We start from the raw sequence: 27,122 nt of genomic DNA on the forward strand, positions 1-27,122 counted from the left end.
AAGCAAGGTTTGGGGTGGAGGCTGACAGCTTGTGACCTGCCATGTAATAACCTTGCCACCCCTGAGGGGTCACGACCCACAGTTTGAGAACCCCTGGACTAGAAGCAGAGGAGCAGGGATTCTGAATGCCCCTGGCTGGGCTGGAGGAGGCCACAAACTGGGCCAAATAACTTTGTCAGAAAAGGGTCTCTTCAAAATCCGAATTTTTCACGAAAAACACTTTTTCAAAATCTTCCATTTTTTTCTTCAGTGGAAAAATGATAGTGGAGGAGGGTGGGAATGGGAAAATCAAACATGGAAAAACTTCAAAACGAAACTTTTGACTTTTGACAAAACTTTTGTCAAAGTTTTGTCAAGTTTGTCAAAACTTTTGACAAAAATGCTTACAAATAAATAAATTTAAAGATGGTTCCTTTGGGAAACATACAGAGAGAGTGTGAAATGTTCCAGGAAAAACTGCTTTCATTTCACAAGCTCTAGCTGTGGGGAATGAGTGGAGATCAGTGCCACCTACTGGTTACCCCTGATGATAGGCCTGCACTTGGATAGCTTTGATCTTCCCTGGGTTGCCAATGATTAGAGCTGGCCAGAAAACAAAAATTCTATTTAAACTCTCTCTGTGGCCAGATGAATATTTACTTATACAAAGTGGAACAGCTCCAAAAGGGGAGATTGTGTGAGCGAGAGAGTAGCAAGGGCCCTGGGAGAAGAATAGACTAGGGGGCCTGTTGCGATAATTGGGCCTACAAGCTTGCCCTAATTGTGAGCTCAACTGTAAGAAGTGAGTGAAAGTTTATAAAATGTCACAGTAACTGATAACAACAAATATTGATGGGGAAAATAAGCAAATGCAAGAGAGCTTTGAATTAGTCCAAACAAAAAGGCTGACTGATGTAACTTGATGACTGAATTTAAAACCATGCTTGGTAAAGAAGAAAAGCATGGAATCAGAAATCAGCTAACTAAAATTGGTGTGTTGGAAACTGGGCCAAAATAATGAGGAGATGGGCTATTCCCATCACCCCCCTTTTTGGGGTCCTCAAAAAGAGACTTTGGGGAAAAGCTGGCTCCCTCAACACTGGCTGACTGAAAGACTAAAGAAGGGGAAGGAGCGAGCTTCACCATCCTGGCTGCCATCCCCATCGTCTCCTGGGATCCCGGACCGTCTTTGTCCTAATCATGAAAGATGCCCCGACCAGACTGGACCAGAGAGAGAGACCCAGATGATACTGCTATCTCCACCAGCATAGACTAAATTCCAAAACACCACCTGAAATATGAGACTTCATCTCTTTCCCTGCCCCCTTCGGTGTATCCTTTTTCCTTCCCCACCTTACTTCATTTCTTTCCAATATCTCTCCTTTTGTCTTCTGTTTAATAAGATTCTGGCTTAGCCACCTAAGACTGCATATTTTGCAACACTGCTGTAAGCCTGTGACCAGAAGGAAGCAGCTAAAAGCAATGCCTTAAACAGCCCACTGCTGTTACCAGTTTGCCAGGTCTCAGAGTGGCTGATAAGAGCATGTGCTATGCTGGTGTTTTTCCAACAGTGAGAGCCAAAACCAGAGACCGAAGTTCCATTTTCTATCTTTGCTGTTCTTTTCTTTTCCCTTTTGAGTGTTAGTCTTGTTTTTGTTTTCTAACCCATCTCAACTAACCTCCTCTCTCTTCTCCAAAAAGGACAGTTACTACCACCTAAGACTGCCAAACACAGTGAGTTGATGGAAATGGTATAAGGACCTTTAAACTCCTGCTCAAATAGTCAAGTGGGATGCTGTCATAGCACACTGCCATGACAACCCAACTAATGTACCTACCTGCATAGACCGTAGACTGCAAGGGGCTTAGCTGGAGGATAAGGGGTATGTTTAGCCCCTACGCAAGATCATGTGTACGTGCCACGTTATGAACAGCAACTGAACATGTTTCAATTACTTCACTGGAGAGGAGTAGTAAACAATAACCAGAAGTGCTTTGCGGTAGGCTGGTTTGAGATACCCCACCATACATGCAAGGTGCCATGGAGGTAAAGCAGTGGAAGACTGCGAGTCTCCCATCTCCTTGTGCCAGCTGCTTCAAGGTTATAGCATGATTTAGCCCTAAATTATGAATCAGAGTTTCAGCAGTGGCAGGTCAAGGTAAACCAAGAACAAATGCTTGAAAATAGGAAGATGAGGGAGGAATAAGAACAAATTTTTCTATTGGTGACTTGCTTTCTCTCAATGCTGCATATTCGGTGTCTAATGATTTTTAACATATTGGGTATTTCCCAGGTTATAAGAAATACAAATTACAGATTCCATAAAACAAAAATAATTAATTTTATACCTCCCAAAGCCACACTAGCTAGCCTTGTCTGAATACACTTTTTGTTTTCAGGTTCCTTATTTGTCAAAAAAGAGGAGAAACTTTCTAGGCCTCAAAAAGAAGAAGAATGAGCAGAAGGTGCAGTACCATTCAGGTGTGACAGCTGGAAAGCTTCAAATGCAGGTATCTGTAATAAAAATAATTAGTAATCTCTCTAGTGCTGCGCCACGTATCTTAAGCCTATGTTTTTGCAATTTTCTTAGATGTAGCTTCAAGTTACCATAGATTCACAAAGGGGCAGAGACTGTATCACTGGACACTGGTGTCACCATGACCGCTTATTCTGTCCGTGCATGAAGTTACATCACATGCTTGTTCTTCTTTCCAAGTTAAAAATTCTGCCCATGTTCCCAATCGAGGCCTTATATTCAAATTGCGCCCTATGCAGTTTGCAGTAGAATACAATAACTTATTTTTTAATTTAAAAACAAACCCCCCTAATGTGGGAAATATCAGCTTTATCCCTTCTAAAAATCGCTCTGCTGGTGTCTCCTCTGTTTGGTATTCAATGTCCATGTGATGGTGGAACTGGGACGTAGTACCATGGCAGCATACAGTCTACCAGCTCAGAGAGAGCGGCACAAAAAGCGGCTAGAATGGTAGGAATAATCTCTATTTAGAAAAATTGTAGTATAGTGTGTAGCTGGGATCCCAAGTGCAATTTATATTTGTACATGTGGAAGCCACTCAGATAAGCAACATCACAATGGACAGTATCTGCCATCTGTGCTTAAACCGTTCACAGAAGGAGGAATTCAATCAGAAGAATAAGGGGGTCTCAACTACATAGTCCCAGGATATTAATGGCAGACTGGAACTGGAATGTGTTGCTAAAAGACTGATGCCACTGAAGTCAGTTTAAGGTTTGTCTACACGGTGTGGTAGTTTGCACTGCAGTGGTGTAAATTCTAGTGCACACTGGCCTGTGTGGACGCTGCTCTTGCACACTAAAAGTTCCCTAGTATACTTTAACACAGTACTATTTGAAACCACAATAAATGGAGCAATCAGTTGGTTATCTTAACTGTGACACTAACTCTCCCTAACTAAATCCAGTTATAACATGGTGGCTCTTTATCCCCACCAACCTTTTGCAGATGACTTAAATAGGGACTCCTGATTTTCTTGGAAGGTAACTATTTCAATATTAAGGGAGGACACCTTAGAGACTAACAAATTTATTTGGGCATAAGCTTTCGTGAGCTACAGCTCACTTCATTGGATGCATGCAGTGGAAAATACAGTGGGGGAGATTTTATATACACAGAGAACATGAAACAATGGATGTTACCATACACACTGTAACCAGAGTGATCAGGTAAGGTGAGCTATTACCAGCAGGAGAGAAAAAAAAACTTTCGTAGTGATAATCAAGGTGGGCCATTTCCAGCAGTTGACAAGAATGTGTGAGGAACAGTGGGCGAGGGTTGGGGGGTGAATAAACATGGGGAAATAGTTTTACTTTGTCTAATGACACATCCATGCCCAGTCTTTATTCAAGCCTAATTTAATAGTGTCCAGTTTGCAAATTAATTCCAAATCAGCAGCCTCTCATTGGAGTCTGGTTTTGAAGTTTTTTTGTTGAAGAATTGTGACTTTTAGGTCTGTAATCGAGTGACCAGAGAGATTGAAGTGTTTCAAAAACCAGTCGGAGAAGTGAAGTTTCTTACTAATCTTTGTTGCTCTTTCACAATATGCTACAGAATACTTACTAATTCATATACTGTGAGGTAACAATAACTGAACTATACTGAATTTTGCAAATTAAAGAACAAAACCAAGTCAGATGCAATTTTTTTTTAAAAGAGACACTACCTGAAAGAGTAATTTGTTCTGACTAGTAATCAACAATAGCTAATCCAGTCAATATTGCAAGTTAAAGTTCTACTGTGTATGTTTTACATTAGTAACTTCTAAAAAGCAGCTGGAAACAGAATGTTATATGGTAATTAACATTATGTAATGGTTTTGGACAGAAATCAAATATTTTATCCTACAAGCTACAGAAGAAAACTAAACAAGCAGAATGTCATTACAAAAGTTGGAATTTGGCCACAACACCACGGTTAACACTTTTACTCTTGAAAAAAGTGCCATGACCCCTTCAGCAATCACACAAGATCAAGACAGCCTCTAGAATAGAACCCTCAAATGCTATACTGGGATGTTTGCTCTATACTAACTCAGGAGGAAGAGTCAGGTTCATTAACGCCGCATTTGATAAGGTTCTCCTAGAATACTCATTGATAAAGATAAATTTAATTTCTGCAAGGAGAGAATGAGTGGAAGCACTTGTAATTGACTGACTGATTTCCATGTCAGCTAATATATTGGATTTTATATTATATTACAAATAACTGAGGTTATGTACTGTATATTATAGATTTTTTTAAAGTCAGTAAACTTTCAATTACTGTTGATATAGTTAAAGCAGGACCGACTCTGAATGCTAATTGTATTAGATCCTCTCCATCCTTAAGTGTGGTAATCAAACATTTCAATTAAATGAAGTAGGTTACTTAGGCCACATCTACACTACCCGGATCAGCGGGTAGTGATCGATCTATCGGGGATCGATTTATCACGTCTAGTGTAGACGCGATAAATTGATCCTCGATCGCTCTGCTGTCAACTCCGGAACTCCGCCAGGGTGAGAGGCGGAAGCGGAGTCAACGTGGGAGCGGTGGCCGTCAATCCCGTGCCGCGAGGACACCAAGTAAGTGATTCTAAGTTTATCTAAGATACGTCGACTTCAGCTACGCTATTCTCGTAGCTGAAGTTGCATATCTTAGATCGATCCCCCCCCCCCCAGTGTAGACCAGGCCTTAGCCCGTAAGCACTGTGGGTTTTGGTTGTAATTTGGTTGTGTTTACGTTGTGGCAGCATAGCACCATGGGGCCTGGACACCTGGCTCCTAGGCACTACTACAATACCAATAAATAGTCGTACTACAATAAAGGCTTGTCTATATGGACAGCTAGTTTGCAGCAAATTGGGGTGTAAATCTACAGTATGAGCCTGCTGTGCACTAACTGGCCATGTGGACCCTGCTGCTGTGCACTAAAAGGTCCCCAGTGTGCTTTGATCTACTTCCATTTCAAAGTCGAGCAGATCAAAGTGCACCAGGGACCTTTTAATTGTGTGGTAGCAGGGTCCATGTGGCCCGTTAGAGCATGACAGGCTGTCTGTTTACACTCCCGCTCGCTGCACAGTAAACTGCTGAATAGACACACCTTAAGATGTTAGTGATTTAAAGCTGTTGGTGCGCCAACTTTCATATACTAATGTGAGAGGATTCTTAAAGTTTATAGTGTATTTGAAACGAAGGAGTAATTACTAACTTTCATTGGCGGGTTCTAAAATATACTACACATAGCTGCTACCCTGGAAGACTACAAGTAAACCATTTGGTCCACACTTAGATTCCAAACCTGCATCTGGGTCCACTCGTGTGTATGCCTGCATATGGGTAGAGGCTACCGGCATGACTGTGACTGCATGCAGGCACAGGAATATTGACTGGTAAGTTCAATGCAAGATCAGGGCCTTAATACTTTACTGCTAAATCTAGGTCTTTAGCCTTAAAAAGAAAAGAAAAGGAAAAAAAAGAGAAAATTATTTGTAAACACGTTTTATTGCCAACATTGTGTTATCATTTTAGCTGATTACTGTACAGAAACGTTTCTCACACTGCAACTTAAAAGCCTAAAATATTTTCCTAGTTCACAAAATATAACGCTTTTTGTATTAAACCAAATACAGTGCCTGTCCACGCTTTGTCTATGAAGGCTTTTTACAGATCAGTAACTGTTTTACTGTAGCACTAACAAAACAAGTATTTTTGTATTAAAAAAATAGAAGTCATACAAATTCACAGAAGTGGCAGCAAGGTTTTATTTCTTAAAGAAAGTTCAAGAGCTGTGGAAATTCTTGGGTATGTCCAAAATCGGTCTACTGTTTAGTCTCTGCTTCCATGTGAGTTTCTTGGGATTCCTCTGCTTCTGAAAGTTTTTCATCATCTGAAATTTAGATTGTGTCTGTTAATCAAACATGCTCAGATTAGACTTGATATTTTTATATAAACTGTACTGGAGAATGTGATCCCAGTTAAAAATGTTTTGTGTTAGTGGGCTTAGATCTGTGGTTTAGCACTGCATTATACAAAATATTAAGTAACTAAGACTGTGACACAAAAAAGGGAAAACACTAATTCAAAGCTAAGGCTGACATTTGCCCCGTTTCAGCTACTACAGCAATTAGTGTGTGTGTATCTGTATATGTAAGATCCTGTAATATCAATGCACCAAGTTTAAGTATTAGCTTCTATTAGTAACGTCCTTGCTTATTGGTGGCTTCTCACATTCTGAACTCTTTTACCATAGCACTACTAATACCTGACTCATTTAATGCTTTTCATCTGCACCTCTGCTGTGAAATTTATTAAAAACTTCCATGATAAAATGGTAGCCTTAGTTATACCAGATATGTTCCCGTCTTTCCAAGACTGAATGTCTTGTTTGGAATAGGTATAGATCTGGCTTTAGAGTATACTATATGAAGATTATATCAGAAAGAACTGTCTAGTGGTTAGGGTGCTGGCATGGGAGTCAGGAGACCCACATTCAATTTCCTTCTCTGCCACAGACTTCCTGCATGTCCTTGGAAAAGTCACTCAGTCGCTCTGGACCTTGGTTCCCTATTAATTTACCTATGTCACAGGGGTGTTGTGAGCATAAATACACTAAAGATTGAGATGTCCACCACTACAGAAATGGGAGCCATATCAGTAACCTAGATACAGAGACCATTTTTGGTTAGTTCAACAAATATTTATGAACATATTTTTATATGTGGCTCTGAAGGGTAACAGCTATGTCGCTATTTTTACAATCACATTTCAAAGGAGTTTATTAAAAACGATGAAAGATTTATAAGGAGTTTGTTAGCTGCAGATAGGTTTGACCCTACTCTACTCCATCATAGCTGGCTCCTAGAATAATGTTTGAGAGGACTTTTTTTTTTATTTTAAATAAAGATTCTCTGACTTAAGTAGTGCTGAATGCAGTAGTTTAATATAGGAAATACAGATACAACTATAATTTAAATAATTTCAATGCATTACTTTGTATAAGCTAATTGGAAAAAAGACATTCTGCTCCCCTTACTCATGGAAATAGCCTCACTGGCTGTAACAGAACTAGTCAGGAGTAAGCTGAGGAGGATTTGGCCCCATATATTTTCATTTAGGAACGACTTACTTTCCAAAGTTTGCTGAAGTTCATGGATGGTACTCAGAAGCACATGGAACTGCTTTCGTCTCAACTCCAGCTAGAATGACAAAGAACACAATCCACCAACTAAAGTATGGCCAATTAAGTGAGTATATACATGAACTATGAAACTTTCAGTAGATTTCTCATAATTATGTTCATATGAATATAAATATAAATACCAAAATAAAAGAATACCCCTACCTTATCTTCAACATTTTCTTTAATGTGAGAAAGATGTTGAAGTTCTTTTCCCAAAGCTTCTAGCTGCCTGCAAATAAATTCCAACAACTGTCATAGTACAAACAGTGAGGTAACGAATTACACACACTTTCTGTGAATTATTAAAAATAACTGAATCGTTCTCTATGGCTTTGCTAAAATACTAGATTGCCTGATTAAAAATGCCTGGAAATGGGAGAAACAAATTCCGCAAGATACCCCTGATATTTTCACATGAATGCACTACTTCATCAACTCCTGTGTCTTACAAGACCACTAACAGAAGGGCACAGTGGAGCATATAAAAAATAACCATATAGGAACACAAGAACTGGATCAGCCCAACAGCCCATCTAGTTCAGTATCCCATCTCTGATAGTAGCTGGAACCAGATGCTTTAGGAGATAGCATAAGAACCGTGCAATAGGCATATGTGGAATAATCTGCCACCCCCTGCCATTAGGTCTCACCCCACTCTCTAGCAGTTAGAAATTGGCTTAAGCCCCAAAGCACAAGGTTTAATATTCCTTGCAAAAAAATGGTGACATCATTAATTATAACTCTGGATATTCTTAATCCATATACTTTTTTTTAATCTTGTTAAATTCTTGGCCTCAGTGACTTCTTGTAGCAATGAGTGCCACAGCTTAAGAAGTGTGAAAAAGTATTTCCTTTTGTTGATTTTGAATTTCCTACCTCTTAAAGTGCCCCCCTATTCTTGCACTATATGGGAGAATAGAAGCTCCTGCTCTACCTTCTCTATAACACTCATTATTTTATGTACTTTTGTAATGTCCCCTCAGATACATCTCCTTTCAAAGGCAAGCAATCCCAGCCTCTTCAACCACTTTTCACTGGAGAGTTTTTACAGGCCTTTGGTCATGTTTGTCACTCTTCTCTGAACCTCTTTCAGTTCTATGATATTCTTTTTGAGATCAGGTGACCAGTATTGCTAGGAGAGTGCACCACTGACTAATACAAAGGCAGGATAATGTTTTCAGTATTTATCTCCATCTCATTCCTTATGCTTCCTAACATTTTGTTTTCTCTGACAGCAGTTGGTCTCCATTAGGCAGTGTACAGTGATGTCCCAGGTCCCTTTCCTGGGTTGATGCAGTTAATTTAGAACCCCATAAGAGGTAAGTAGTTTACATTTTTTTCCCTTTCAATTGCCTTTATCAACATTGAATTTTATCTGCCATCATGTTGCTCATTCACCTAGCTTGTTTAGGTCTTTTTCAAGTTCCTCATGGTCTTCTCCGGTCCTGACTATCTTGAATAACTTTGTCATCTGCACATTTTGTTACCTCTCTACTCACCCTCCCCCACTTTCCAGGTATATTAAATACTGGACCTAGTCCAGCCCTGGGAGACCCCCGCTGTTAACCTTTTGCCATGATAAAAGCTGACCATTTAATCCTACTCTTTGTTTTCTCTCTGACAGTTTTTGATTCGAGATAATACTTTTCTTCTCACCTATAAGTACTTAGCTTCTCTAGTAGCCTCTTGTGGGGGACCTTGTTGAAGGCCTTTTGCAAGTCTAATTAAATTGTCAACCGGTTCTTTTTTATTCTTTACAGGTCTATAATTACACAGATCATCCCTAGGGTCTTTAAAATATGGGTACAACATTTGCCACTTTGCAATACTTTGGAACATTAGCTTTTTTAATGAGAGATTTACAAATTTTTGTTAGCTTAGGTATGAAATAGCTGAGCTGCTTCGTCTAAACTCTTGGATATATACCATCGACGTAGTGACTTACTGCATTTTAAATTATTTATTTGCTCCACTACCCCTCTTCCACCACATCAAATCTATGACAGTAACTCATCTTTACCACCAGGAAATATCAGGTCTGGGGCAGAAATTTACCCAACACTGTCTGTGGTGAAGACTGATAGAAAGAAGTCAATTATCTGCTCACCAATGTCTTCATTTTCCTTAATTGCTCCTTTTAGCCCACTGATTCTTTTGCAGGCTTCCTGTTTCCACTATACTGTTGTTTTACCCAGTGAGCTATTTACTCTTCAGACTCCTCTTTGGCCCCTCTAATTTCCTTCTTTTTTAGTGCCTGCTGTAATTCACGCTCCTGTTTTATTATTAGCAGTATTATCATGGTGCCTCAGAGCCCCAGGCACTGTTGGTTTCATTAGGGTTAGATTTTCCGGATTTTGAAGGCTACCTCCTTGACTTGAACAGCCTCTTGAACTTTACCATTCAGCCACAATGGTTTACACCTTGCATTCCCAGTTTCCTTTTTGTTCAGCAGTACATGACTTGAGACTTACAATTTTTCTAAGCTGCATCCAAATTACGTCTAGGGATTTTTACTTCCTTTACTTTTCACTCTAGGGCCTTTTTGACTTACCTCCTCTCTCTATTGAAATCTCCTTTTCTAAAGTTTAGTGTCACTTTTTAGTAGTCTACCTGTGCTTTGGATGTAGAATCTAATTATATTGTGGTCACCGTTACTTAGCTCACTTACTGTCACTTCTTGAATTAACTCGTGTGTGCTTATGCCCAGTTTAGCTGACTTAACAAACAATATGGATTTTAATATGGCTAAATATAAGTATATACATCTAGGAACAAGAATGTAGGCCAAAGTTACAGGATGGGGGACTCTAGCCTTGGAAGCAGTGCATCCGAAAAAGATTTGGACGTTATGATGGATGCTTAGCTGAACATGAAGTCCCAGTTTGACTCTGAGGTCAAAAGAGCAAATGTGATCCTAGGATACATAATCTCTCTACTCCTACTTGAGATTTCCCTGTTTGTTACCTCTATATTTGGCATTGTTGTGACCACTGGTGGAATACTGTGTCCAGTTGTGGTGCTTTCAATTCAAGAAGGATGTAGATAAATTGGAGCGGTTTCAGAGAAGAGCCATGAGAATGATTACAGGATTAGAAAACATGCCCTAGAGTGATGAGGTCTTTGAGTCTATGTAGCTTAAAGAGAAGTTTAAGGGATGACTTACTTACAGACTATAGGTACGTACATAGGTAACAAGTATTTAATAGCAGGCTCTTCAATTTAACAGAGAAAGGTGTAACACAATCCAATGGCTGGAAATGAAAGCTAGACAATTCAGATTGGAAAAGGCATAAATTAATAGTGAGAATAATTAACTACTGGAACAACACCCCAAGGGTCGTGGTGGATTCTCCATCACCGACAATTTTTAAATCAAGTCTGGATGTTTTTCTAAAAGGTACTCTAGGAATTATTTTGGGGAAGTTCTATGGACCATGTTATAGCCGGGGGCAGGCTAGAGGATTGCAGGTCTCTTCCACTCTTCAAATCTATGACGATTAAGTCAAAAATAGTCTCTCCTCTTGCCTGCTCTAGTATTTGGAACAGCTAGTTCTAATACCATACTGTCAATAAATTATTTTTCTAGACTTTTTTGTTCCATTGTGCCATATGACCTGTGTATGACAATAAACCAGGACCTTTTTCCTGACCAATTTTTCTCCAGCTTCTGCAGTGATTAAGAGTACCAAGAAAACAGTTATGTTTCATTAGCTGAGAGCCTTTCATACAAGAAGTCTCCTGATTTAAGATTGGTGGTTCTCGGCTTGTAGTATTTGGCTTTGTAGCAATTTCTGTAAGCATCCTTCAGAAACAAGAGAGCAAATAGGCAGCAGGTTTAAAACAAACAAAAGGAAATATTTTTTCACACAATGCACAGTCAAACTGTGGAACTCCTTGCCAGAGGATGTTGTGAAGGCCAAGACTATAACAGGGTTCAAAAAAGAACTAGATAAGTTCATGGAGGATAGGTCCGTCAGTGGCTATTAGCCAGGATGGGCACGGATGGTGTCCCTAGCCTCTGTTTGCCAGAAGCTGGGAATGAGTGACAGGGGATGGATCACTTGATGATTACCTGTTCTGTTCATTCCCTCTGAAGCACCTAGCATTGGCCACTGTTGGAAGACAGGATACTGGTCTGATCTTTGGTCTGATCCAGTATGGCTGTTCTTATGCAATATGATCTTGGTGGTTAGGGCACTGGACTGGGATTTAGGAGACCTTGGTTCAATTCTTACCATGTTCTTACTATATTAACTTGAGCAAGTCATTCAGTCTCTATGTCCCAGTTCCCCACCTGTATAATTGAGATACTAATCCTCTCTCATAGCCCTAGTCTGTCTCTCTTGTTTAGAGCATACATTGTTCAGAGCAGGGACTCTCTCTTCCGGTGTATTTGTACAGGGTGTAATACATAAGATGGCTACCCCATAGTAAGGCCTCTATGTATTCCTGTAATACAAATAATAGGAAGAGGAAATGAAGTAAAGGAAAGGGCAGAAAATCAAACTTGATCAATACTATTGCTGCTATCTATGGATTTGCTAAGGACACTTGTGCTCAGATGAGCGACGTGTAAGGTAAATAGAGTGGCTTCCTTCCAAGAAATATACATGACCTTTTAACTGTTCCAGCTGATTTATTTGAAAAACTAAAGCCACTTTTGACATCTACACATTATGAGCTTTCTATTGATGAGTGGCACATAACTGGTTAAATAGGAAATTTGTATGCTGCAGATTTTAAACGAAATGTTCTCACTAGCTCAAAAACATTATTCTAGTAGTTGTATTTTCTGAAGTCAGACAATTATAGATCTTCCATTTGATATAGAAAATCATGGAACATGGAATGACAGCTTCCCTTTGTAATTTAAAGACAGGTGGCCAGAGCAAATCAAATATGTAAGTATAAGTAATATTCAAGTGAGAACACTAAACTATAGTGTTCCCACCCTGCGACTGTCATCATTAATCAAGTTCAGAGGAGCAAAAATGTAGTTGAAGACAGTGCTACAACATTTGAGATTGTGAAGTCAAAACTGATCCTCCTCCTTGATCAGTACTAAGTATCCAATTTTACAGATTTTGGTCCACATTCAGCAATCACATAACCAGTGGTGTAAGTTACAGGTAGGGTAAGTTGGACAGCTAGAAGGTGTAAATTGCCTGATTGGGAAATAACTAGCGGTGCAAGATAGTAATTTATAAACTGAGCAGGTGGGGCCATTGTAGGAAAAGGCGCTAACAGGATCACTCCATGCATCTCCATATTGGAAGAGAAGATTGAAGGTCTGGAGCAACAGATAACAACCCTGCGTTGCATACGAGAAACGGAGGATTTCCTGGACAAAACTCAGGATAGGCTTCTAAGGGCACAAAGCTCTACAGATATAGAGCAGGTTGCACAGAGGAGCCAAGAGGCCAGTGAAGAAGCTTGGCAACATGTGATCTCCAGAAGAGGTAAGCGGAATGTCCGCGTTCCAGTAACACAGACACAGGTAACTAACCGCTTTCATGTTCTCTCCACAGGTATCGTTGCAGAGAGTGGACCAGATGATATGTCTGGGGCGAGAAAGCAGAAGGAGACTCCGCTGGTTGGAAGGCATGAGATGCTATGTCTTGAGGTTGGGAGTTCCACGACCACCACTCCCAAGAGGAGAAGGCGGGTGGTGGTGGTCGGGGACTCTCTCCTCCGGGGGACTGAGTCATCTATCTGCCGCCCTGACCGGGAAAACCGAGAAGTCTGCTGCTTGCCAGGGGCTAAGATTCGCGATGTGACGGAGAGACTGCCGAGACTCATCAAGCCCTCGGATCGCTACCCCTTCCTGCTTCTCCACCTGGGCACCAATGATACTGCCAAGAATGACCTTGAGCGGATCACTGCGGACTATGTGGCTCTAGGAAGAAGGATAAAGGAGTTGGAGGCGCAAGTGGTGTTCTCGTCCATCCTCCCCGTGGAAGGAAAAGGCCTAGGTAGGGAGCGTCGAATCGTGGAAGTCAACGAATGGCTACGCAGGTGGTGTCGGAGAGAAGGCTTTGGTTTCTTTGACCATGGGATGGTGTTCCATGAAGGAGGAGTGCTGGGCAGAGACGGGCTCCATCTTACGAAGAGAGGGAAGAGCATCTTTGCCAGCAGGCTGGCTAACCTAGTGAGGAGGGCTTTAAACTAGGTTCACCGGGGGAAGGAGACCAAAGCCCTGAGGTAAGTGGGAAAGCGGGATACCGGGAGGAAGCACAGGAAGGAATGTCTGTGAGGGGAGGGCTCCTGCCTCATACTGGGAATGAGGGGCGATCAACAGGTTATCTCAAGTGCTTATATACAAATGCACAAAGCCTTGGAAACAAGCAGGGAGAACTGGAGGTCCTGGTGATGTCAAGGAACTATGACGTGATCGGAATAACAGAGACTTGGTGGGATAACTCACATGTCTGGAGTACTGTCATGGATGGTTATAAACTGTTCAGGAAGGACAGGCAGGGCAGAAAAGGTGGGGGAGTAGCCCTGTATGTAAGGGAGCAGTATGACTGCTCAAAGCTCCGGTACGAAACTGCAGAAAAACCTGAGTGTCTCTGGATTAAGTTTAGAAGTGTGTGCAACAAGAGTGATGTAGTGGTGGGAGTCTGCTATAGACCACCGGACCAGGGGGATGAGGTAGATGAGGCTTTCTTCCGGCAGCTCACGGAAGCTACTAGATCGCATGCCCTGATTCTCATGGGTGACTTTAATTTTCCTGATATCTGCTGGGAGAGCAATACAGCGGCGCATAGACAATCCAGGAAGTTTTTGGAAAGCGTAGGGGACAATTTCCTGGTGCAAGTGCTAGAGGAGCCAACTAGGGGGGGCGCTTTTCTTGACCTGCTGCTCACAAACCGGGTAGAATTAGTGGGGGAAGCAAAAGTGGATGGGAATCTGGGAGGCAGTGACCATGAGTTGGTTGAGTTCAGGATCCTGACGCAGGGAAGAAAGGTAAGCAGCAGGATACGGACCCTGGACTTCAGGAAAGCAGACTTCGACTCCCTCAGGGAACGGATGGCCAGGATCCCCTGGGGGACTAACTTGAAGGGGAAAGGAGTCCAGGAGAGCTGGCTGTATTTCAAGGAATCCCTGTTGAGGTTACAGGGACAAACCATCCCGATGTGTCGAAAGAATAGTAAATATGGCAGGCGACCAGCTTGGCTTAATGGTGAAATCCTAGCGGATCTTAAACATAAAAAGAAGCTTACAAAGAGTGGAAGGTAGGACATATGACCAGGGAAGAGTATAAAAATATTGCTCGGGCATGTAGGAATGATATCAGGAGGGCCAAATCGCACCTGGAGCTGCAGCTAGCCAGAGATGTCAAGAGTAACAAGAAGGGTTTCTTCAGGTATGTTGGCAACAAGAAGAAAGCCAAGGAATGTGTGGGCCCCTTACTGAATGAGGGAGGCAACCTAGTGACAGAGGATGTGGAAAAAGCTAATGTACTCAATGCTTTTTTCGCCTCTGTTTTCACTAACAAGGTCAGCTCCCAGACTGCTGCGCTGGGCATCACAAAATGGGGAAGAGATGGCCAGCCCTCTGTGGAGATAGAGGTGGTTAGGGACTATTTAGAAAAGCTGGACGTGCACAAGTCCATGGGGCCGGACGAGTTGCATCCGAGAGTGCTGAAGGAATTGGCGGCTGTGATTGCAGAGCCATTGGCCATTATCTTTGAAAACTCGTGGCGAACCGGGGAAGTCCCGGATGACTGGAAAAAGGCTAATGTAGTGCCAATCTTTAAAAAAGGGAAGAAGGAGGATCCTGGGAACTACAGGCCAGTCAGCCTCACTTCAGTCCCTGGAAAAATCATGGAGCAGGTCCTCAAAGAATCAATCCTGAAGCACTTGCATGAGAGGAAAGTGATCAGGAATAGCCAGCATGGATTCACCAAGAGAAGGTCATGCCTGACTAATCTAATTGCCTTTTATGATGAGATTACTGGTTCTGTGGATGAAGGGAAAGCAGTGGATGTATTGTTTCTTGACTTTAGCAAAGCTTTTGACACCGTCTCCCACAGTATTCTTGTCAGCAAGTTAAGGAAGTATGGGCTGGATGAATGCACTACAAGGTGGGTAGAAAGCTGGCTAGATTGTCGGGCTCAACAGGTAGTGATCAATGGCTCCATATCTAGTTGGCAGCCGGTATCAAGTGGAGTACCCCAAGGGTCGGTCCTGGGGCCGGTTTTGTTCAATATCTTCATAAATGATCTGGAGGATGGTGTGGATTGCACTCTCAGCAAATTTGCGGATGATACTAAACTGGGAGGAGTGGTAGATACGCTGGAGGGGAGGGATAGGATACAGAAAGACCTAGACAAATTGGAGGATTGGGCCAAAAGAAATCTGATGAGGTTCAATAAGGATAAGTGCAGGGTCCTGCACTTAGGACGGAAGAACCCAATGCACAGCTACAGACTAGGGACCGAATGGCTAGGCAGCAGTTCTGCGGAAAAGGACCTAGGGGTGACAGTGGACGAGAAGCTGGATATGAGTCAGCAGTGTGCCCTTGTTGCCAAGAAGGCCAATGGCATTTTGGGATGTATAAGTAGGGGCATAGCGAGCAGATCGAGGGACGTGATCGTTCCCCTCTATTCGACATTGGTGAGGCCTCATCTGGAGTACTGTGTCCAGTTTTGGGCCCCACACTTCAAGAAGGATGTGGATAAATTGGAGAGAGTCCAGTGAAGGGCAACAAAAATGATTAGGGGACTGGAACACATGAGTTATGAGGAGAGGCTGAGGGAGCTGGGATTGTTTAGCCTGCAGAAGAGAAGAATGAGGGGGGATTTGATAGCTGCTTTCAACTACCTGAAAGGGGGTTCCAAAGAGGATGGCTCTAGACTGTTCTCAATGGTAGCAGATGACAGAACGAGGAGTAATGGTCTCAAGTTGCAGTGGGGGAGGTTTAGATTGGATATTAGGAAAAACTTTTTCACTAAGAGGGTGGTGAAACACTGGAATGCGTTACCTAGGGAGGTGGTAGAATCTCCTTCCTTAGAGGTTTTTAAGGTCAGGCTTGACAAAGCCCTGGCTGGGATGATTTAACTGGGAATTGGTCCTGCTTTGAGCAGGGGGTTGGACTAAATGACCTTCTGGGGTCCCTTCCAACCCTGATATTCTATGATTCTATGATCTGAAGAAGTGTTTTTTTACCCATGAAAGCTTATGCCCAAATAAATCTGTTGGTCTCTAAGGTGCCACCAGACTCCTCGTTGTTTTTGAGGATACAGACTAACACAGCTACCCCTCTGATACTAGGAAGATGTAAAACAAAGTAGCAGGGGCTTTCCTGCTACTTATTTATTGCATGCCTTTTGCATGTATGTTACATGTTCTGCACAACTACTGAATTCCAAACTTGTGACAGTCACATTACTTTGCCATTACACCTCTTTTTCTGATCAACCTGTCCCCAGTGAGTTTGGCCCGAGACTTCACCAGCCTGTAGATCTGAGTTTCACCCATTAAGTATAATATATGAATAACATTTCAAATACAAAATAATAGCAATACTTTTGAACAGAAATGCATGGAGGTTAATTAAAATATTAAGGAATAAACGTGTTAAAAGAAAATCACCACATACCAAACTTTAAACACAGACACATTGCAGCAAATGAAGAAAATGGTGTACGAAAACCTCCACCAGAAGTAGTATAAAAAACTTAACTTTTAAATGTTTGTTATAAAATCAAGTGAACATCATTTTAACGAAGAGACACTATTTTCTAAGCAATGAGCGTTAACTGGGATATTTAATGAACAGTACTGAATTAGCTTACAATTATCTCACCCTCAATATTAAACAAACGATCTAAGGTCCATTAGAATAGGTATGGTGTGCAAAGTTTGGACAAGTGCAGATTACAAATGAAAAAATGACTAAAGGGTTTTTTGCATACACAGCAACTGTGCAAAAACCTGTGTAGCCAGAACGTTTTCCATAGCAATTAACAATATAGAAAGAATCTCCATAAATGGTTAAGTCTAGTTCTGCTGCTCATAACACTTATGAGATGTAAAAGTAAGTTTGTTTCCAAAACACAGAACAAATTACATTACTTGGTTTCATGTTGCAAGAATAGAAGCAGGTCATGAATGAGCAAAAATATTTTGCAGAGTAGGTTAATTAATAAACTAAACCTCTACAATATGTAGTAACTAATTTAAATGCTGAAGATCCAAAATAAGATGAATGATTTATGTTAAGTGATGGAACAGCTGTTGGCTTATGTTCATTTCAGTCAGCTCTATACTTACTTTAATGTTTCATGCCTGTCTGGATGGTGCTGTATTACTTTAGCCAATGCATCATATTCTGAAAAGGAAAAAAAGCAAACTTTTAAATTCTTCTGGGTAAGGATTTCTAAAGCGTGATCCAGTCAATAGGACTACTCATAGTGGAAAGCACCATGCTCGGGATTAAGTGTTTGTAGGGTTGGGCCCATAAGACAATGGTAGGTAGTTTATCGAATCTAGTAATTTTTCACTACTGTGCAGACCAGGGGTCTCAAACTCAAATGACCACAAGGGCCACATGAGTAGTAGTATATTGGCCAGAGGGCCGCACCACTAACCACCACCCGCCCCAGCTGCCCTGCCTCACTCCACCTCTTCCCACCCATTCCAACCCCTTCACTGAAATTGGACAATGAGCAAAACTGACAAATCTAAAACCAAAAGTTGTAAGTATTAATAAAAGACCTTTTAGATTTTGAAATAGTTAGGCAACTTTAGGTACAGGCATTTGCTCCACCTAAAGTAAAACCTTACCTTGGCGATTTTTTCGGATTCTTTTTGCTTGCAGGATCTGCTTTTTGCATTCAGCTATTTTCTCATGTGCTGCGGCTATACTATTTTCTTTACAAAAAATACCCAAAACAAAACAAATTAATAAAAATCCCCAAAGGTAAGCGGTACAGTATTTGATTCAAAAGTACTCAAGTGTCAATAAGCCAATTTTCTAAACTACAGTATCACAGAAGGCAACTGACTTCAAACCTATGGCCTCCACGGGAAATGCTTATTCCCTTGTGCATTTTGAATTTGTATTTTAAATACTAGCAGGATGCTCAAAGCCTGTGCATGGGTGTTTTTCATTAAAAATTGAAATACATATATTTGCAGAAACAGTAGACAAATTATGCTAAATCTTTGCCAGAAATTGTCTCGAATTTTAACACTGGACTGCCTTACAGATGTTACGACAATACTCAGTAAGTTTAGTTCTCTTTACCTATGTCTTTGTAGATTTTTTCATAGTTCTCCATTTCTCTGAGGTTCATATCATAGACAAGCAGAGTTTTTCCCATTGAAAATTCACATTGTGATAAAGTGCTCAGCATGCGTTGGTACTGGCTGTAGCTAAAGGTGGACAAGTTGTTATTAAGCAGTTAAACATTTCCATGAAAATTTTTTTATTTACTATTACAATGCCATGAAAGACCAAATATCTCATGAAATATAACAGCAATTGAAGAAATGTAATATTCCAAACATTTAATGTATAATTCTTGAAAATTTAATTATACATATACCATAGTGGTTAACTAAAGCATTACATTTTTCAGTTTATTTTCAAGAGGCCAAATGGGCATTAACATAATAGACACAATCCATGGGTGAATCTAAGTGTCTCATTAGAGAAGACTGCTTATCCACTGAGATTAGTATTTAATATTTATATTACAGTAATATTCAGAGGTCCTACTTGGATTAGAGTTCCATGGTGCTCCTCCTATAAACATGCATATGAGGACAGGATTTCTGCCCCAAAGAGCTTATATCTCTTTGTAGAAAGCAGATACATAATTTTATAGGGGAATTTATATCTAATGATAGTATAACAATGGAATAGTACAGAAATATTTATTGTAAAGCAAGTTCCTTGCTCCACTGACTCCTGCTTTCCATCACAGCTATCAGATGCTTATTTTGGTAAGTGGAAGATGCAGGTTTATTTAAAGTGCGTCACATTTTCACATAGGATTCCTTTGTTGTGTTTGCAGACCTCTAGCATAAATGCAATTCTTCACAAGTCAGACCACTGAAGTTCTATGGAGATGTTCTCCAATGGTTAATGATTTAATTTAAAACTTGTGTCTACTTTGAATAGATTTGATTTGCAATATGGATTACTTTGTCAATTCTATTTTACAAAGCCTTGCCCTGAACACTCTTTCTGGGGAATGCTCATACAGTCATACAAAAGACAACTTCCTCCAAGCATCTAGTTTTATAGTGTTCTCTCTAATAAAGCCCTCCCCTTCATTTTGAATGGAGTTAATTTAATGGGCTTTTTCTTTGACATATATTTTTTACAGAGGAACAAAAGCACCAGACTGTCTTCTCCAGGACACACCTTTTAGTTATCCTCTACAACAGCTGTCGGTTGCTGTAAAACCAGTTGCAGCAGCAGAAAGATTATAACAGTATTGAGCTTCTCTCAATAATGCTTAAGCAATGGCATAAATTCAATATTACCAACCCAAAACATTAAAAAAAGCCAGGCCTTCAAAAAAAAAATCATTCATTTAAATTATGAGATTTTTTTAAAAGGGATTTTTGTTTGCCTTCTGGTTTTTGAGTTCTTAAAGTACAAACTTTTCTCTACACCAATGAGGGCTAGATAGTTACTTAAAAAAAAATGAAAGTAGATATTCTCATCTAATCACTTGACTCCAAGATCTGGGGCTTTAAATAAAATACCAATATCACACAACTGGCAAAAAATGGCTACATGATGCTAATTATCTTAGCTATGTAATTGCTGCAGGGTTTAGATTGTAAAAAATGCATGGCCATATTTAAATGTAACAAAAATAGGGCTGTCAATTAAATAAAAAAAATAATTACAATAATTAAGTTGAATTTACAAATGTAGAATTATGTACAAAAATAACTACAATCAAAAATAAAACAATGTAAAACTTTAGAGCCTACAAGTCCACTTAGTTCTACTTCTTGTTCAGTCAATCGCTCACACAAAAAGTTTGTTTACATTTGCACGAGATAATGCTGCCCCTTCTTGTTTACAATGTCACCTGAAAATGAGAACAGGTGTTCATATGGCACTGTTGTAGCTGGCATCGCAAGATATTAATGTTCCAGATGAGCTAAAGATCCATATGTGCCTTCATGCTTCAACCAAAATTCTAGAGGACGTGTGTCCATGCTAATGAGGGGTTCTGCTTGATAACAAACCAAAGAAGTGTGGACCAATGCATGTTCACTTTCATCCTCTGAGTCAGATGCCACCAACAGAAGATTGATATTTGGTGGTTCAGGTTCAGGTTTGCCACATCGGAGCGTTGCTCTTTTAAGACTTCTGAAAGCATGTTCTACACTTCATTCCTCTCAGCTTTTGGAAGGCACTTCAGATTCTTAAATCTTGGGTCGAGTGCTGTAGCTATCTTCAGAAATCTCACATTGTTACCTTCTTTGCGTTTTGTCAAATCTGCAGTGAAAGTGTTCTTAAAATGAACAACATGTGCTGGGTCATCATCTGAGATGGCTATAACATGAAATATATGGCAGAATGTGGGAAAACAGAGCAGGAGATATACTATTCTCCTCCAAGGAGTTTAGTCACAAATTTAATTAAAAAAAAATGCGTTTAACGAGCGTCATCAGCATGGAAGCATGTTCTCTGGAATGGTGGCTGAAGCATGAAGCGGTATACAAACGTTTAGCATCTCTGGCATGTAAATACCTTGCAATGCCAGCCACAAAAGTGCCATGCGAACGCCTGTTCTCACTTTCAGGTGATGTAAATAAGAAGCCAGCAGCATTATCTCCCGTAAATGTAAACAAACTTGTTTGTCTTAATGATTGGCTGAACAAGAATCAGGACTGAGTGTACTTGTAGGCTCTAATGTTTTGCACTGTTTTGTTTTTGAGTGCAGGTACGTAACCAAAAAATAAAAAAAATCTACATTTGCAAGTTTCACTTTCACCATAAAGAGATTGCATTACGGTATTGTATGAGGTGAACTGAAAAATACTATTTTTTTGTTTATCATTTTTACAGTGCAAATATTTGTAATAAAAATAATATTTGTACACTTCGTATTCTGTTTTGTAACTGAAATCAATATATTTGAAAATGTAGAAAAACATCCAAAAATATTTAATAAATGTTAATTGATATTCTATGGTTTAACAGTGCAATTAAAACTGCAATTAATCGCGATTACTTTTTTAAAATCACGATTAATTTTTTGAGTTAATCGCATGAGTTAGCTGTGATTAATTGACAGGCCTAATACAAATATATATATTTTAGGATGCACTGCACGGTTTTTCAAAACAAAACAAGCTTTGGGATCTAAACTACTGGTATGGAGACAACATTGCTTTAAAGATGAAAAACAGAGAATGAAATACCCCTCTTCTTGAGATCCAGAGTTGCACCATTTAATGAAGCTCTTCACTAACAAATTAATTCGTCGGTCGTCGCCAGCACCATCTCCATCAATTAAAAGTCGTTTACGAATAACTTCATCTAAAGACAAGGAAGATCATTTTTAAAAAAACATGAACTCTTCTGTTAACATTAGACAAGTCATGGGTTTGATAGAGTCTGCTTCAAGTTATGATATATCCTGATTTGAATTATAGCCCTCCCATTACAGTGGGGGGGGGGGGGGCAGAGGTTCTGGAGCCAGGGCTGTATGGGGGTGTGGGGGGGCCTGGTCCGGGGGGAGGGTCAGGAGCCCAGGGCTGTATGGGGAGGAGGCCTGGGTCGGGGGGGGGGGGAGAGTCAAGGGCCCAGGGCTCTATGGGGTGGGGGAGAGGCCTGGGTCTGAGGGGGCGGGGGGGAGGTGCTGAAGCCCAGGCCTGTATGGGGGTGGGAGGGCCTGGGTCCGGGGGGGAGGGTCAGGAGCCCACGGCTGTATGGGGGTGTGGGGGCCTGGGTCAGGCGGGGGGAGGGTCAGGAGCCCTGGGCTGTATGGGGGTGCGTGGGGGGGGGCTCGGTCTGACGGGGGGAGGGTCAGAGGCCAGGGCTGTATGGGGATGGGGGGGGATGGGTCCAGCGGGGGGAGGGTCAGGAGCCCAGGGCTGTGTGGGGGTGAGGGGGGGCTGGGTCCGGCGGGGGGGAGGGTCTGGAGCCCCGGGCTGTGTGGGGGTGAGGAGGGGGGCTGGGTCCGGCGGGGGGAGGGTCTGGAGCCCCGGGCTGTGTGGGGGTGAGGAGGGGGGCTGGGTCCGGCGGGGGGGAGGGTCAGGAGCCCAGGGCTGGGGGGGGCTGGGTCCGGCGGGGGGAGGGTCAGGAGCCCCGGGCTGGGGGGGCGGTGAGGGGGGGGCTGGGTCCGGCGGGGGGGAGGGTCAGGAGCCCAGGGCTGGGGGGGGGCTGGGTCCGGCGGGGGGAGGGTCAGGAGCCCCGGGCTGTGTGGGGGTGAGGGGGGGGCTGGGTCCGGCGGGGGGAGGGTCAGGAGCCCCGGGCTGTGTGGGGGTGAGGGGGGGGCTGGGTCCGGCGGGGGGAGGGTCAGGAGCCCTGGGCTGGGGGGGCGGTGAGGGGGGGGCTGGGTCCGGCGGGGGGGAGGGTCTGGAGCCCCGGGCTGTGTGGGGGTGAGGGGGGGGCTGGGTCCGGCGGGGGGGAGGGTCAGGAGCCCAGGGCTGGGGGGGGCTGGGTCCGGCGGGGGGGAGGGTCAGGAGCCCCGGGCTGTGTGGGGGTGAGGGGGGGGCTGGGTCCGGCGGGGGGGAGGGTCAGGAGCCCCGGGCTGGGGGCGGTGGGGGGGGGCTTAGTCCGGCGGGGGGGAGGATCTGGAGCCCAGGGCTGGGGGGGGCTGGGTCCGGCGGGGGGAGGGTCAGGAGCCCCGGGCTGGGGGGGCGGTGAGGGGGGGGGCTGGGTCCGGCGGGGGGAGGGTCAGGAGCCCCGGGCTGGGGGCGGTGAGGGGGGGGCTGGGTCCGGCGGGGGGAGGGTCAGGAGCCCCGGGCTGGGGGCGGTGAGGGGGGGGCTGGGTCCGGCGGGGGGGAGGGTCTGGAGCCCCGGGCTCTTGGGGTGTGGGCCGGGCCGGGCCGGGCCGCTCCACCCGGTGCATAAGGGGGAGGCCTGGGCCGGCTCCGGAGCCCCGGGCTGGACGCGAGGCGGAGGCCCGGCCCGGCCCGGCCCGGCCCGGGGAGGGGGGTGCTCGCAGCCCCGGGCAGTCCAAGGCCGGGGCCGGGCTCTCACCGTCGGTCACGGCCCCCATGGCGGCGGCGGCGGCGGCGGGCGCTGGAGCCGGCGGGGCGGCAGCGAGTGAGGTCAGCTTCCCACAATGCAGCCGGGGAAGCGGCAGCCATGGAGGCGGAGGCTGGGGCCTGAGCTGCTCCCTGCGGACCCGGGGCCCCGCTCTGCCGCGCCACCGGCCGGCGGGGGAGAGGGCGGGCGAGGCCTGCACCCCGCGCGGAACCGGCCGCCTCCTCGCCGCGGGCCGCCTCAGCAGGTGAGGGGCGGGCGCCAGGCTCCCCCCCGGCTCGCCGGCCTGCTCCTGCCTCACCCCCCGCCGTCACCTTCCGCGGCCTGCGCCCGGTCCCCCGGCCCCGGCCCCTTCCTTCGCCCTCCCTGGCGCCGGCCCCCTCGCCCCCAGCCTGGGCGGCGTGTCCCGGGTGGCGCCCCCCCCCCGGCATCGTGTCCCCCTCGCCCCATCCCACTGCGTCCCCCTCGCCGCCCCCCCCGGCATCGTGTCCCCCTCGCCGCCCCCCCCGGCATCGTCCCCCTCGCCGCCCCCCTCGGCATCGTCCCCCTCGCCCCATCCCACTGCGTCCCCCTCGCCGCCCCCCCCGGCATCGTGTCCCCCTCGCCCCATCCCAACTGCGTCCCCCTCGCCGCCCCCCTCGGCATTGTCCCCCTCGCCCCATCCCACTGCTTCCCCCTCGGCATCGTCCCCCTCGCCGCCCCCCTCGGCATCGTGTCCCCCTCGCCCCATCCCAACTGCGTCCCCCTCGCCGCCCCCCTCGGCATTGTCCCCCTCGCCCCATCCCACTGCTTCCCCCTCGGCATCGTCCCCCTCGCCGCCCCCCCCGGCATCGTGTCCCCCTCGCCCCATCCCAACTGCGTCCCCCTCGCCGCCCCCCCCGGCATCGTGTCCCCCTCGCCCCATCCCAACTGCATCCCCCTCGCCGCCCCCCTCGGCATTGTCCCCCTCGCCCCATCCCACTGCTTCCCCCTCGGCATCGTCCCCCTCGCCGCCCCCCTCGGCATCGTGTCCCCCTCGCCCCATCCCAACTGCGTCCCCCTCGCCGCCCCCCTCGGCATCGTGTCGCTCTCGCCCCATCCCCCTCGCCGTCCCCCTCGCCGTCCCCCTCAGCATTGTGTCGCCCTCGTCCCATCCCAACTGTGTCCCCCTCGCCCCATCCCACTGCGTCCCCCTCGCCGCCCCCCCCGGCATCGTGTCCCCCTCGTCCCATCCCAACTGTGTCCCCCTCGCCACCCCCCTCGGCATCTTGTCGCCCTCGTCCCATCCCAACTGTGTCCCCCTCGCCGCCCCCCCCGGCATCGTGTCGCCCTCGCCCCATCCCAACTGCATCCCCCTCGCCGTCCCCCCCGGCATCGTATCCCCCTCGCCCCATCCCAACTGCGTCCCCCTCGCCGCCACCCTCGGCGTCGTGTCGCCCTCGCCCCATCCCACTGTGTCCCCCTCGCCACCCCCCTCGGCATCTTGTCGCCCTCGTCCCATCCCAACTGTGTCCCCCTCGCCGCCCCCCCCGGCATCGTGTCGCCCTCGCCCCATCCCAACTGCATCCCCCTCGCCGTCCCCCCCGGCATCGTATCCCCCTCGCCCCATCCCAACTGCGTCCCCCTCGCCGCCCCCCTCGGCGTCGTGTCGCCCTCGCCCCATCCCACTGCTTCCCCCTCGCCCCATCCCAACTGCGTCTCCCTCGCCGCCCCCCCCGGCATCGTGTCCCCCTCGCCCCATCCCCCTCGCCGTCCCCCCCGGCATCGTGTCGCCCTCGCCCCATCCCAACTGTGTCTCCCTCGCCCCATCCCACTGTGTCCCCCTCGCCGCCCCCCTCGGCATCTTGTCCCGGGTGTGGTGTCCCTCGCCCCATCCCACTGTGTCCCTCGGCGTCCCCCTCGGCATCGTGTCCCGGGTGTGGTGTCCCTTGCCCCATCCCAACTGTCCCCCTCGCCATCCCCCTTGGCGTCGTGTCCTGGGTGTCGTCCCCCGCAGCGGCGTCCCCCTCGCCCCATCCCGACTGTGTCCCTCAGCATCCCCCTCGCCCCATCCCGACTGTGTCCCTCGGCATCCCCCTCGGCATCGTGTCCCGGGTGTGGTGTCCCTCGCCCCATCCCACTGTGTCCCTTGGCGTCCCCCTCGGCGGCGTGTCCCTTGCCCCATCCCAACTGTCCCACTCGCCGTCCCCCTTGGCGTTGTGTCCCGGGTGTGGTGTCTCTCGCCCCATCCCACTGTGTCCCTCGCTGTCCCCCTCGGCGTCGTGTCCTTCGACCCATCCCAACTGTGTTCCCCTCGCGCCATCCCAACTGTGTCCCTCGGCGTCCCCCTTGGCTGCGTCCCCCTCCCCCCATCCCAACTGTGTCCCCCTCAGCATCGTGTCCCGGGTGTGGTGTCCCTCGCCCCATCCCAACTGTGTCCCTCGGCGGCCCCCTTGGCGGCATGTCCTTCGCCCCATCCCAACTGTGTCCCCCTAGCCCCATCCCAACTGTGTCCCTCGGCGTCCCCCTCGGCGGCGTCCCCCTCGCCCCATCCCAACTGTGTCCCTTGTCGTCACCCTCGGCGTCGTGTCCTTCGACCCATCCCAACTGTGTCCCCCTCGCCCCATCCCCACTGTGTCCCTCGGCGTCCCCCTTGGCGGCGTCCCCCTCGCCCCATCCCAACTGTGTCCCTCGCCGTCCCCCTCGGCGTCGTGTCCCGGGTGTCGTCCCCCTCGGCAGCGTGTCCCTTGCCCCATCCGAACTGTATCCCTCGACGTCCCCCTCAGCGTCGTGTTTCTTGCCCCGTTCTAACCATCTCCTTCATCAAGGGCATCGGTGTCGTGTCCTGTGTGTTGTCCCCCTCGGCTTCGGCCTCGGCGTTGTGTTCCTTGCCCCATCCCAACTGTATCAGTCATTGTCGGCTTGGCGGCGTGTCCCGGGTGTTGTCCCCCTTGGCGTCGGCCTCGGCGTCGTGTTCCTTGCCCCATTTCAACGGTATCTCTCATCGTCAGCCTGGGTGTCATGTCCCGGGTGTCATCCCCTTTGGCCTCGGCGTCATGTTCCTTGCCCATCCCAACCATCTTCTTCATCACCGGCGTCGGCGTTGTGTCCTGGGTGTCGTCCCCCTCGGTGTCAGCCTCGGTGTTGTGTTTCTTGTCCCATCCCAGCTGTCTCCTTCATCACCGGCGTCGGCATTGTGTCCCGGGTGTTGTCCCCCTTGTCGTCGGCCTTGGCATTGCGTTCCTTGCCACATCCCAACTGTCTCTCTCATTGTTGGCCTCAGCGTCGTGT

The 27,122-nt window shown here is 46.3% G+C and overlaps 1 protein-coding gene across 1 annotated transcript; it reads right to left on the bottom strand.

Annotated features, from left to right (window-relative positions):
- Positions 1-5,982: 5,982 nt before the first annotated feature.
- THOC7 (THO complex subunit 7) lies at positions 5,983-24,160 on the bottom strand. The gene is made up of 8 exons (XM_084632852.1): positions 23,868-24,160; positions 22,082-22,199; positions 18,933-19,060; positions 18,470-18,556; positions 17,957-18,014; positions 7,842-7,908; positions 7,626-7,695; positions 5,983-6,386 (listed from the first exon to the last, which is right to left on the bottom strand). The coding sequence occupies exons 1-8, from the start codon at positions 23,884-23,886 to the stop codon at positions 6,319-6,321; spliced, it is 615 nt and encodes a 204-aa protein (XP_084488978.1). The 5' UTR covers positions 23,887-24,160; the 3' UTR covers positions 5,983-6,318.
- Between the last annotated feature and the right edge of the window lie 2,962 nt (positions 24,161-27,122).

The sequence above is a fragment of the Lepidochelys olivacea genome (genome assembly GCF_965140295.1).
Source record: "Lepidochelys olivacea isolate rLepOli2 genome assembly, chromosome: 7".
Lineage (NCBI taxonomy): Eukaryota > Metazoa > Chordata > Testudines > Cheloniidae > Lepidochelys > Lepidochelys olivacea.